The sequence below is a fragment of the Diadema antillarum genome, unplaced genomic scaffold, assembly GCF_040938485.1.
Source record: "Diadema antillarum isolate AM-2024a unplaced genomic scaffold, OU_Dant_1.0 seq00001836_RagTag, whole genome shotgun sequence".
Taxonomy (NCBI): domain Eukaryota; kingdom Metazoa; phylum Echinodermata; class Echinoidea; order Diadematoida; family Diadematidae; genus Diadema; species Diadema antillarum.
This window is the reverse complement of record NW_027272509.1, coordinates 125,812-140,346: the sequence shown is the minus strand read 5'-3', so window position 1 is coordinate 140,346 and position 14,535 is coordinate 125,812. Positions and strand designations below refer to the sequence as shown.

The window sequence follows — 14,535 nt, the reverse complement described above, 5'->3', positions numbered from 1 at the left end:
AACCTGATTAAATCATAATGAGAATTTCTTTGTTATAACTCAGCTTGCAGCCTGTCATTTTTGTCAATAATGCCACGTAGTATGTTGTTGACCAGTGTGTTTATCATCGTCTGCGGCCGTACTGTATACAATACCGCAATGTGTGTTCACTTTACCAAACAACAATACAAGCAACAACGAAGCAGTAGACGTACGAGGAACCTCGATCTGTACGAAGACTGAGCTGACGTGGTCGGACCATCAGTCAACCAGAAACCTGTATAGGGTTATATCTCGTCCCTTGTAACTGTCACGATTATTTCTAAGTTTGCAGAAGTAACTCCAGAATATTACTTCACTTTCGAGCTATGATTCCAGTAATTTGTCGCAGAGCCAGTGATTGCTGATGCATCAGTTTTACATCCGTAGTCCCATACGTTGTTATTTCTGTGGTGTAGGAAGGAAGGGACCCCCAATCAAGAAGTCGCATTGCATTTGCCCTCGTTAGATCAACCTATTTTAGCAAAGGAAGAAATTCAAGGATTGTTAAGCGAGAAGTGAGAGCAGAACAGTAACTAACCTGATGACATGGCACGCGTTCACGTGACAACATGTAAGTATAAGTCGTCATATTCTTGCCTCGGCTATCATGGGTTTTAATTTAAAAATACCTAAAATTTACTTCTTGACTTAATTTTAGGCGTTAGAGGGCTACTCTTGCCTCTTTATAAAATAAAATTAAATCTTAGATCTAATTTATTCAAGTCAAAGTGGGTTGCTTGCACTTGGAGGCTTGGCCATCGGGCTTGGGCTAGATGTACAGTGACGCTTCATTGAGAAGTAGTGGTTCCATGACAATGGCTTTTGCAACAATTGCTCCTAAATACCGGTACTGCATGCTTTTAAGCCAAACAGAAATTCCATCCACAAACATATAACCCTAACCCTCATCCTAATACTCACATCAAACTAGACCTAAAATTTAAAAGAATACAATTTTTACAACCCTGGATACTAACCGTGATCCATGAGTTCTTGCAGAAAATAAGAACAGGAGCAAATGTTGCTGTTGATCACCAGTTTTCTAGTATCGGTACGGTAGTAGTAGTTTATCCCCTTACCAGTTACAGTACACTATGTTTTGACTTCAAAATTATTTTGTTACAAACATGCTTCTCAGAGCATTTGTAATCTCTAGATTCTTTTTACACATTTGTCATCATATGTTAGGAAAGGGGTAACAGTGGCAAACTCACTCACACTGTTGCCATCTACAACAATGAGATTTGGTATTCAAAACAGAAAAGGTGATTAACAGTAAAGACCCAGTCCCTGGTGTATGTAAAATAAGAATGGGCAATTTTGCAGTTATATATAGTAACATTGCATTCAAGCAATTTATCTACTGCTAAATCACCATTTATTCATTTCAAGTCAGTTAAAAACATGGTCATCCTTGCAGGTTTATGGTATAGAAATGAATGAATACAATTTAACAAATATTAGAGTTGCCATAACAACTTAAAGGGTTGGTTAGTAACGTTACAAAAAAAGGAAATGACCAAGAAAAAAAAGTCTTGTGACAGAAAGTGTGCAAAAATGTAAGTTGCTAGAAACAAAGTGTTGGATAAATTTCACTGGATGTTCCTGCAAATAATTTTGGCAGTGCGACCGGTAATTTTTTTAGCTAGACACCCAGAAGCACTCAATGAACTTCAAATGATATTGCTATTAAACAGTTGACTTTCTTGTATGCTTATCTTTCAGTTGTTACTGTATGCCTTGTGGCCCTGGTATTGTACATCCTCTATTTCCACACACCACAGGCAGATGAAGAGGAGATAGATCCACCAGCTGCAATCAAAGGTTTTTATATTTACTCATTTTTCTTTTCTGGAGAAAATGACCACACTTCACAAAGTTTAACCAAAGCAAAACAAAGAGAACAAAATCTCTTTCATTTTCTGTTCACCAGCTAAATGTTTGTAATGCCAAGGGTAAGTGAAGGAAAAGCTCAAGGATATTTGTAATATCTGTTGTAACCATGGCAAAATATCAGCCACAAATTTTGACCCCGAGAGTATTTGTGAGTAATTTGCCAGAATCTGTTAAATATCTATGTTACATATCAATACGTTGTGAACAGTGAAACAAATGCAAGAGAGAGCTGTTAGCTCAAATAATGGAGTGACAAATAATATTATTTTCTCAGAGAAATTACAAAGATCACTTTGCACAGGTGTAGTCCAGTGCAGGTGCGTAGTAAATCAAGGTGTATTATTCTTCACAATGATTGATACTGCTGACAGACATCTAAATGAGTACATCTGACTGTTGTGATGTGATTGACATGCTTGTAAAATAGAAGTAAAAATGAAAATTTTGACTTATAAATTTATGCATTTGGGTACTTATTTTTTCTTGTTACCCAGAGGATCTATAAGGAGTTTCCTACTAAAAGCAGTGAATTCAGTGGACTCTAGTATGTATGAAGTGGAGTTGCCATGCAAGGCAAGCCTTGGACAAGCTCCCTGATCACCATAGACCTCCAAACCATTGTGAATTCATAGGAAAAACTTTGAATTTTTGACTTTTCCCAGCTCTTGTTTCAATATGAACTTCCTATTTTTCTTGATAATTTTACAACACACCTTTACACGTGGGAGCTGCTCGCTCTTTCCTACTTTTTGATCAAATAATTGGTGTTGTTCAAACAGAAAGGTTGGGAGTTCTGCCATCAGTAACAATTCTTTAATGCAACGCTGCACACTGGCACTGGTTCGACGGTCCCTGACCAGTGAAATTCACAGTTGGACCAGTAACTTTTTCAGGAATGGACCAGTAAAAAATAGAAAAACTAGGTACCTATCAGTGCAACAGACAGGTCGGACCAGTAGAAAAAATTGCTAAGTGTGCAGCCCTGTTTAATGGTAAAGATTGCCAAGTACTTACAATCATGCATTATGAAATGGTCTTAATACATACAATAAGTAAGAGTCAGAAGGTAAAAATTGAAACAACTTATTCGCTTTCCTCTTGTTTTTCCACCCAAACTACTAGACATACACATAGGCGGAGTTCCAGCAAACAGTGCATACCGTGACAATCCACAGGGCCTCCCCAGTAAGAATGTGACCAAAGGCTCGGGACAGGAGGGCAAGGTCAACGTCCTCCTGTGCTCAGATGGTTCGACGCTGGGCGGGATGGTGGCGGCCATGAACAGCATATACCTCAACTCTCGGGCCAAAATCAAGTTCTACCTGGTCGTGGACAAGGACTCCCTGGACCATTTAAGGTGACTCCCTGAGCTGGGCACAGCGTGAAAAAGACCAGAAATTCTGTGCATTTCTCATAAATGTATCCCCATGAGCAATCTCTTATTGTCATTTCGATCTTACAGTACTATGTCTTGACCAATCTCTCATACTTTTTTGAAGCTCTTAGCCCCAAAAAGCCTGGTCTGGTTAGAGTTAAAGGACAGGTTCACCTTCATATACGTACATGTGCATTAAGTGAAAGCAGCAGTATTCATAGAACACATCAGTGAAAGTTTGAGAAAATCAGACAATCCGTCCAACAGTTTGAAATTGTTAAAGTTTCTGTGCAATTACTCCTGGATGAGTAAATACTACAGCTTGTGATGTCATGTGCGTATAACGATGAGGAAAATATAAAGAGAATTTCACATGATTTCATCATTTATTTTTTTTTGGGGGGGGGAGGGATAAAGTACACATTCCCTTGATGACTTGTCACCAGTTGATGTATGTTTTATTCCCTTTGCTTCCTAAAAGAAGCAGGTCAAGTGCTCTTTTATTATGCAAGAAAAGTAAGAGCATGTTGAATTTTCTTTGTATTGTATTGTTCTACACATACGACATCACAATATGTAATAGTCTTCTCATCCAGCGATGGCAGCACTGAAACTTCAACAATTTATAACCCTTGAACATATCATCCATTTTTCCTCAAACTTTCACTGACGCGTTTTATTGATATTGCTGCACTCTTTCATTTCACATGTATATGAGGGTTAACTTGTCCATTAACACTGAAGTGCTAATGGAATTGACTGTCCTTCCTCACCTAGCCATTCCAAGGTGAAAGATGATCAGATGCATTATACTGGTAGTTTGCACATTTGATGTCAGTGTGCTAGCTAGATTTTGTTAAGAGGGGGAGTTTCCCCACACGTGTATGTGGAAGCAGCAGATGCAGAAGGATATTGGAATCATTTGGTGAGAGTTTGGGGAAAATCAGACAATTTGCTCTAAAGTGAGGAACTTTTTCATTTATGGCCAGTTCCATGTGCTGCCCTCTTTAGAGCGGAACTCTACAACAATGTTTGTAATTACAGTATTGAAGCAATATAAAGAAAATATGAGAGCAAGAAAATGTATTCTCTTTAGAACATCAAACAAGCCCTGAATCAAGGTCCTCCATGAGGCATTTGCAATGATATTTACTTTCTCTCATCTCAGTAGCAGTTAAAGGACAAGTTCACCTTCATAGACTTGTGGGTTGAGTGAATGCAGCAATATTAGTAGAACACATCAGTGAGAGTTTGAGGAAAATCGGGCAATCCGTTCAAAAGTTATGAATTTTTGAAGTTTCTGCTCAGTCACGGCTGGATGAGAAGACTACTATAGCTTGTGATGTCACATGTGTACAAGGTTATAAAGAAAGTACAAAGAAAATTCAACATATTTTCACTTTTCTCGCATAACAAACGAACACTCGACTTCTCGTTTTCAGAAGGCAAGGGGAACAATATTACCCTTAACATACGTCAGTAACAAGTCGAAGAAACGTGCACTTTAATTAAGAAAATAAAGTTTTGTGAATTTCTCTTTTCATTTTCCTTATATTGTTGTATGCATGTGACATCACAAGCTGTAGAAGTCTTCTCATCCAGCCGTTGCTGAGCAGAAACTTCAAAAATTCATAACTTTTTAACGGATTGCCCGATTTTCCTCAAACTCTAACTGATGTGTTCTACTAATATTGCTGCATTTACTCAATCCACATGTATACAAAGGTGGACTTGTCCTTTAAAGGGATGATATAGTATTGGATTAGGTGAGGATTGAGCTTTTAACTTTTTGCAAGATACAAAGAAAACACAAATGAAATGTTACAGGGCATACAGTACTAAGAGCAATTCAAAGTTTGTATGATGAAAATAGGTTTTGAAATTCCTGAGACATCCAAATACGATGTAAAATAAAGCGATCCTGGTAAAAGCTGAGTCCCATCTTTTATTAGGATCCCTTTATTTTGGCTATCTCAGCCATTTCAAAACCAATTTTCATCAAATAAACTTTTAATCACTCTTAGAGTTATATGCATTTTTATATTTCATAAGAGGTTTCTCATTATCTCACAAAAAAAAGTTGAAAAACTGAAGCCCCATGTCAACCAAAAGTATACCATTCCTTTAAAGGGAATGTGTGTGCAGATTTCTAAAATTCCATTGACATGTTTCTTTTTCTAGCTTATAACATTAAAGAGGTGCATAAGCTAGTGCCCCTTGCTGCTTGTATTCCACGATTATCTATTCATTTATCTCCTCCTCCCTCTCCCCCCCACCCCCTCCCCCAACAGTAAGTGGATAACTCAGTCCAGCCTGAAGGATCTGGACTACACTATAAAGGTGTTTGACGAGTCATGGGTGAAGGACAAGATTACTTTCAGAGACAGACGGATGGAACTTGGTTCCCCGGTCAGTACTCAAGTATTCTTCTCCTTATCATCGTTAGCTGTTATCAGTTCCATTGTTGATTGTCTTTTCAAGCATCACCATTACAGACATCAATTCAATTCAATTCAATTCAGTATAGTTCAATTCACAATTCACATCAATTCAATTAAATTCAGTGCAATTACATTCAATTAAATCAATTTATTATCCATTTCTGAAATTTGTTTGTTTTGTTTTTGTTTGTTTTTTGCATGCATACATACCTACAACACATCCTAACATAGAAATGCATACATACAAAACACAGTTACAATATAGATACATAGACATACCAGGGATATATACAGCATTCTGATATCGATATCAATGTTGACCAGAGATATGTGATTTACCCGGTAAGAGGAAATATTAAATCATCCCTATTGCCACGATTTCCATCATTTCCATCTCTGCCGGCATCATTATCATCATCACTACCTCCACCATTGTCATCATCATCATCATCATCATCACCACCATCGTCATCTGTTATCATTATTCTTATTATCATCTCTCTCATCACATTATCACCATAATCATGATCATCATTGTCGTCATTATCTTCACAAGTCAGGAGCATCATCATCAGAACCTTGCAAGAGATTGTCACCCTGCGTCTTTCTTGCCTTCATTAGAGTAATTATCATCAGCATATTGGTATTCTCATGATTAAATGCTCACCTTCATTTACAACTTCAAGGAATACCATTTCTCTTATTTTTTTTTTCTCTTTCTTTAATTTCCTATTTTTGCCAATGGCAATGCAAAAAAGAGTTTAGCCTGTATTGGGTTTGACTACTTATTGCAGATCGCAAGATTCGGTGATTCCCTCAAGTGAATTTGGTCTCATTTTCAGGGTGTGTGTTGTGTCTCTCACTACAGCTCAACTATGCCCGCCTGTACTTTCCGCGTATCTTCCCCGACCTCAAGGGGCGTGTCATCTTCGTTGACAGCGACACCATCACCCAGGGCGACATTGTCGAGCTCAATGCCACCAAGCTGGAGCCGGGGCATGCAGTCGCTTTCTCCGACGACTGCTCGGCGGTCACCTCAAGATACGGAATCATCATTGTAAGAAAAACTCTGTCAAAATGTAATGCTATGTATCACTTTAAAAGCCTGTAGTGTATCATACTAGATGTCTTCCTGCCAGAACAGCACAAACAAATATATTCTACACATGTATTTATCTATCATCAAACTTCCAATGTCTAACATTTGTACCAGTCAGATTTAAGAGTGCGACATCTGAAGATAAGGCGGCTTTGAATTGTACCTCACGCTCTGACAAAGATTAGACACAGGTTTTTTTTTCCTCTTCTAAAGTATCTTGAAACGTCTTGTAGGGATTATTTCCTCTCAGAGTTGCACAGAAATGTGATTGTCATATTCATCTAATCACAGTCACATTCTAATCAGTGATCTGCCTAATCACTGTAGGTATTGCTGCTTCAACAGGATAGCTGGCTCCAAAAGGGAGTCTCTGAGAAAATGTGATGTGTCTATGTGAGTGACAATAAGCTTTTAAACAAGTATTTGCACATTCAACATATAAGTTTTTTTGTCCCCTTCCACAGATAAAGTTTATTGAAAAATAATCTGTTCAAAGAAAGTTGTGTAATTGTTGAGATTAAGACCCATTCAGTACATTTTACTCTTTCTTTAACCCTTTGACTGCTGTAGAATAAATATGCCAGCTTCCTGAACTTCCAGAACGAGAAGCTTAAAGGCCTGGGGCTCAACCCCATGGAGTGCTCCTTCAACACTGGAGTCTTTGTTGTGGACGTGGCAGAGTGGAAAAAGCAGAACGTCACTGCCCGTCTTGACTACTGGGTCACCGTCAACTCAAAGTGAGTCAAGGGAATTATATATAGGGCGCAGTGCTCACGCTCATTAATTTTCATCATATTCTCAGGGATGCGATGTGTGCCATGTCCTTAAATACATGGCAAGCATACAAAAAAAAAGTATCAATGGACATACAGTACATGGACACAGATGGAATTGATTCAAACACATCTGTTTCAACTTCCAAGCAGTATTTAACGGCTCTCTTTTTGCAGTTGTCCCAAACAAAGAGAATGATGTCTTTGCATTGTGACGTATGCGCATGATATGCGCATGCTTTACAGTGAACTTTTGGTACGCTTTGGTATGCTTTTGGAGCACATCGGGAAGTGGTCCACTTTTGGCTCGGTACAGAACAGTACGGTACACTTTAGGAGGGTTCGAGCACTCCTCTGGCGCGGGTACGGTACAATACGGTACGGTTCGCATTAGGAGAACGCTCGAACGCACCCAGAGACTTTCACTTTTTTCGTCATTGTTGTTTTTCATCATCATTGTATTTCACAAACAGAGAGGATGTCTATGGTAACCAAAGAGGAGGGGGACACTCGGGACCCCCTATGCTCATCGTCTTCTACAAGAAGTATACCGCTATCCCTCCAGAGTGGCACATCAGGCATCTAGGTAGAGCTCCCAAAAATTACTTTCTGTTCATGATTATTTTGGCAGGACCTCTTTAAAGAAGACACCTGAATATTGTACCCTTCAGCTTTGTTTTTGTGGAGATGCAGTTTGGTTTTGTGTGTCTATGCTGTTTATTTCAATTGGTTACTCAAATCATTATGTGTTCTGTATTCATTTGCTTCATTTATTTCTTAAATGGTAACATAAAAAAAATGCACTCTGATTTCTTCAATATAAAGGTTGTGTTAAACTGTGTTCATGATTTATTATGTAACAAGCATCCAAAAGACAAAACTATGCAATTGATTCAAGTCATGTATTTGCAATTATAACACCCAAATTAATACATGTTTGAAATAAATAATTTTGTTTTTGTGACATTATGCCATTGATTGATTCAAGGAGATTTTATGTAAGATAATGCTGACAGGGTAAAAACATCAGAAAAGAGCCAAGTTCAGGGAAGGAAGGAACTTTGTACTGTGTAAACATGGAATCCTGCAGTCACACACACACACAAATCAGATCACGATGGAAGAGTGTCTTTTGTGGAACTCTTCACTTATTCTGTGAGCAAAGAAAACCCAGTAACTACTGCTTTCTCAGATTCATATAGAGGAAGTTGTTGACTTCCCTTTCCTATCAGAAGACAGTGAAGAGTATTTTTTTTCCTCAAAATTTGGACAAACTCTTCCTTGAAACAATTTTGCCAGCCACAAGAGCTATGTCACACCCATGCTCCTGAGGAAACTGCTTTGTGTTGATCTAGAGATAGTCAATGATCTGCACAGTTGAATTTTCAGTCATATTTTCAGAAAATTGATTTGTAGTCTAGTCATAGATTCACAATCGCTAGAGGGAAATCATACCAAAAAAAAAAAAATCTTAACACGTACGTCACTGCCATTGGCTTTGTAGGTGTTACGACAGGTGCACGTTACTCTGAGGCATTTCTGAAGGCGGCCAAGCTTCTGCACTGGAACGGTCGATTCAAGCCGTGGGGGCACAACTCGCAGCACACCCTGGTTTGGGAGAAATACTACGTCCACGACCCCACGGGGGAGTTCCAGATCGCACGGCGGTACGGCAACGTCTGAACGCAACTCTTCGCTTCTAATAGTACAACTCTCGGCAAAGCCAGGACGGCTTCAGCGTCCGATGTATATTGTGTGTTTTCCTGAAGTGTGGAGTCACTGCAGTCACTAAATGTGTCAGAATTTAGAAATAATGTTTGTAATTAAGTCTGCATATTTGGTGAAGATAAAGTCTTAATAATTTACTCCAGTAAAGGTAAAATATTTGTTTCATTTTGATAGAGGATGGTGCATGTCATATTTGCTTGTTTCCCATGTTCTTTGATAATTGAGATCCAATAGATATCATCTTCTACCACTTTCGTTATTATGCATCAATTTTAGTTAGAATTTCTTCCCCATTTCTCTAGAAGATGGTGCATGTCGTATTTGCTTATTTCCCATGTTTTTTGATGATTGAGGTCCAATGATATCATCTTCTACCACTTTTATTATTATGCATCAATTTTAGTTCGAATTTCTTCTCCATTTCTTATTCTATTCCCACCTTTAATGAGAACATATTATGATGAATATATTTTTTTACCGCTCTCTTTGTTTTCTCTGATGGCTTTCATCAGATATTGAGATTATCTCTGTTGATAGCTGGACCATGTTTTTATTTTTCTCTCTCATATTTTGCCAGCCATGTTGTTTATTTCTGATGCTGTCTCTCACATTGTGATGTCAGAAGATATACTGCTTCGCGTTCATGGTACATGCATGCCAGGGTAAATGAATGTACATAGCATCATTACTGGTCAAAATGTGCTGTGCTTATGATGTGAGGTTGGATAATGCGGGAGAGCCTGTCTAGAGAGCAAAGATAAATGAGGATTTTCCTCATGACAGCCACAAGCAGTATTTAGCAAAGGGATCAGTAGAGGTGCATGTACCTTGAGGTAACCTTTGACCCTTTGTTGGGCATTCAGATTTAACCCTATTCTAACTGGGCTATTTGAGACCAAGTTTTTACTGGGGGGGGGGGGGGGGGGGGGTGTCAATTTGACCCCCCTTCAGATCTCGGCTACCGATCGCGCGATAGCCGCGAAATTTTGCCTAAAGATAGAGCTGGATTTCAACTAAAAGACTACATGGTCATACAATAGAAAAATATTTCCTTTCTATTTTCAATAAATTAATTATGCAAATTTGTGCATGAAATTATATTTTCACCTATAACTCCATCAAAAAGACTGAAGGATTGCTAAATTTTTGTGTCAGAATTCCTCAAGACATATCAAACAATTTTCATTTTAAAAAATTGCGCAATCAAAATCAATTTCTTTTGTTTTTTTATTTTTTGTCAATTTCTTATGTATTTTATTGTTTTTTCGACCTTTTGTTTTCTATTGTTTTTTTGCCAAAATTTGTTGCAGGCACTTTTTCAGGCTTAGAATTGATTAATTTCAATGGTTAAAAGTTGAAATAATCTAATTTATATCAATTTAACCAAAAAACACAATTTGCATTGGATTTGCACACGATATCATGAATTTGAGCTGTTTTCGGGTTGACATGCGTATGCAAAACATTATGTAACTTCAGAGCGGTGTACCCGAACGTCGCAAATTTGGTCTCAAAATTTGCGGGAGACTTTAATGAAAAAAGTCATAAAACGATGCGACAAAATCTTTGCGCGTTGCGGAATCGTGGCGCGAAACGTCGAGGGGGGGACCCCCCCAGTTAGAATAGGGTTAAAGGACTCTCTCAGCAAGTATGTCCATGTTGGTTTGCAATATCTTCATGCTTGATATGATATGAAGGGCAAGTCCCCCCCATGTTCTAGTTGGCTCTTATGCTTTAGAGGAAACCAAAACCTAAAGAAAAATGTGGATTAAGTGAAAGCAGCAACATTAGTAATAGACATCAGTGAAAGTTTGAGGAAAATCTGGCAATCGGTGCAAAAGTTATGAATTTTTAAAGTTTTACTGGATATGTGGAATTTTTGCATTTTCTTTTTATCATTCTAGGCACGTGAAACTCCAAACTGAAGTACTGTAAAACACGATGTTTTCGCGGCATGAAATTTTCGCAATTTGGAGCCTCATCCAGCAATGGCAACACACAAACTGCAAAAATTCATAACTTTTAAACAGATTGTCCAATATTACTCAAAATTTCACTGATATGTTCTACTGCTATTGCTGCAATCATTCCACCCACATAATATGTATATAAAGGTGAACTTGTCTTTTAAGCCAAATTCCAACAAACAGGTCAATGGAAGATGTAAGAGGGGATGAACATCGCCACGTCATCTAATTTGCATAATATGCTGTGGCAACTAGTATTACATATGAAACTTGTGCAGTGCATTGGATGTCCCTAATACTATATGTCCAATATACATGAAATTCTACTAGTCTATTTGAGTTGGACATCGCATAGAATGACACTTCGAAGATTTGCTGCTAGAAAAAGGGCTTCCGTAGGATATATACTGGCTGCTGTATCGACTTCAGAGTTAAAGAAATCTTGTTGTCATTTCATCATCGTGACTTGTAAAGTCTATACTGCCTAGAACAGTAAATAAATAGGGTATATCGTGTATATACATAGTACTCACAGAAATGAACCTATTCTGTGTAGCATTACAGCTCATCAAATATTTTGCAAACATTCATATTTGTGTGTTTATATGCATTTTGTGAGAATCTCTTGATGCTGTTTTATACCATATTTGATCTACTTTTATCTGCTTTTATACATTATTGTGACCGCTTTCCGTGGTGTGAGACAGTAAATCATGTTACAAACTGAAATGCAGCCTTGTACTTTCAGGGTAGTGTAAAAAAGGCGATGCAAATTTTGTAGGCTGAATTTTGGACTTCCCTCGAGTGTTTGACCAACTTGAATATTTTCATCTTCACAGGGTACAATGTGTTGATCCAGTCTTACTCTAGGTGAAACAATTAGATGTGTTGCCACACTAGGTGAGTGTATTGTATTTTAAAAGTTATGCATCCAAGTGCTATGATGTACATGATCATTCTTTCAGTCATTTCTGCACCAGAAATAGACTCTGCCAATAGACAAGCTTATTCTTAAAATTGTCATGATTTTAGGAGAAAGGGGGAGGGGAGATGGGTGGGGATCAATCTTTGCAAGTGAAATACCCTAGTGACTTGTCTAGCGTATTTTGATTGTAATGTGATTATCTTTCTTTTTGATTAATCACTTACTTTGGTTTGTATCTACAGTGACTAATGTGATGTCACTTTGGTATTAAATGCAACCAGAAATTGTCAATTTTTTTTCTGTGGATCCTCTACATCTATGTTTCTCCACCATTTTCAACCCGAGTTCCACTTTTGCTCTTACAAATTATTTTGAGGCCCATACTTTGATCAAATAATATGAATCTTGTTATTTTACTTGTGGCTGACAGCACAGCCCATCTGCTCAGAAGTAGGAATCTACATCATGGCTTCCATAATGGCAAATAATGACTTGTTGGAATCTCACTGCCACAGTCGAGTACCCTGTGACGAAATGAAAAGTTACCGAGACGATCTGCAGCTGAATGCAAAATATTCGTGGCCCGGCTCACAATGAAGGGGTTTGACTTTCCCCGGCAATCCCATCATGTGAACGCTCAGTGGGACATTCTCCGCTCCCCGGGCAAGCTTGTCGAGTCTGGCAACAAAATTCTGGCGGGGGACTGATCCCTTGATGTCTCGCGCAGCTGCTCTCCTCATAAGTGCGCATGCTGGAAATGGGATGGCGAATCAGGCAATCATATAAATTTGCAATTGCGCACCCTACAGCGCCATGTATGGTGACCTAACATGCAGCTGAAACCACCAGCCATAATTTTGTCTCCCTTTAAGCAGGAGATTTCAATGCACATGTGGACGGTCGACCATAAAACTCTCCAAACTGCCCCTGCGTAGCGGGGGATCATCGTATGAACGCAGGGTATTTGGTATCAATTTGTGAATCATTGGCTCTATGCACCATGCTATCTACTTGCCATGCGCCACCACCTGTAATTAAATTATGCAGACATGTAAAATAATTTTCATACCTTTAACCCTGAAGGGTGCTAGGGACATTGTGCTTTGGGGTCTCTCTCTGTCTGTTTGTCTATTTGTCTGTCTGTCCATCTGTTCATCCATCCGTCCTGCATCTCATTATCGCAATGAAGAAACGCTTCTCAACGTATTTTCATGCCTCCGCATGAAGGATGCTGGAGGCATTGCAAATGTTTTTTTTTTTTTCTTTTAAATGGCCCAGGTATGCTACATAAAACGTAGATGTGCTGATTAGATTTGGGGGCAAAATCCCTCAACAGCAAATTAAAGGTCAAAGGTCATTGGACAGTTATTTCCATTGAATTGATGAATGGTCAAGGTCAAAGGTCACAAGAAATTAGCGAATATGTATGTCATTTCTGGCCATAAATATTTCCCAGGTGTAAATCTAGTTGCAATGCTATTTAGTGTAGAGTATAGAAATGTATGTGGAAAATATTTCATCCATGCAGAGTGGGTGAAAGATGACTCCTTGGTCAAGGTCAGCAAGTTCATCAAAGTGTTAGTGAAGATCATGCACTAATGCAGATATAGTGATGGCGTGCAAAGGAGAGGTATCCCAGCTGACTGACAGCAGGTGTATTGCTCTTTTCATATATCATAGTAATATTATTTTCCGGGATATAAGACTTTTCGGGAGTGTCATTTTATTGATTCATGTCAAATCCTAGAATCCGAATCATTCAGCAGTGTTTTAGTTGCTGGTAGAGTATGTTCCTTAGGACTCAAGATTGGGGGAAATACAATATGTATGATAAGGTGCAAGTGTTGCATAGGTGTGCAGTTTGCATTGTGTTACACATGTACCAGTTTTTGCCTATAATTGGACTATTATGATTGTGCTTATTCCATCCCCTTACTAATGATACTCATCAAACTTGCAATAATTCAATGTTTTTAATAGTATCATCTAATATTGCAAATACTATGGATGTGGACATCATTTAAATGCAATAAATACATATACACTTTAGTGAGTAGAAGTAGATGAAAGAGAAAGAACAAGCATGCTAACGAAGAGTATTATTGAGATGTAAAAGCTAGTTTGGTTTTAGTGAAAGAACTCAAAAATCTTCCTCAGAAAGCTTCTGATTGCAGTTCCTTTCTGAAGTGCATGCGACGGAGATGCTAAAATATGCATTTAGCAAACATTGCTTAGACAATCAAAGAGGTATAGTACATGCTTACATATGGATTGTGGATATATTGTATGATGTACTCAACTCAAAAAAAC

The 14,535-nt window shown here is 38.3% G+C and overlaps 1 protein-coding gene across 1 annotated transcript; it reads left to right on the top strand.

Annotated features, from left to right (window-relative positions):
• Nucleotides 1–218: 218 nt before the first annotated feature.
• LOC139712654 (glycosyltransferase 8 domain-containing protein 1-like) lies at nt 219–9,288 on the top strand. The gene is made up of 8 exons (XM_071624462.1): nt 219–592; nt 1,747–1,845; nt 3,040–3,274; nt 5,584–5,701; nt 6,602–6,790; nt 7,403–7,569; nt 8,079–8,191; nt 9,110–9,288. Exons 1-8 carry the CDS (start codon nt 568–570, stop codon nt 9,286–9,288), a joined length of 1,125 nt encoding a protein of 374 aa, XP_071480563.1. The 5' UTR covers nt 219–567.
• The last annotated feature ends 5,247 nt before the right edge of the window (nt 9,289–14,535 follow it).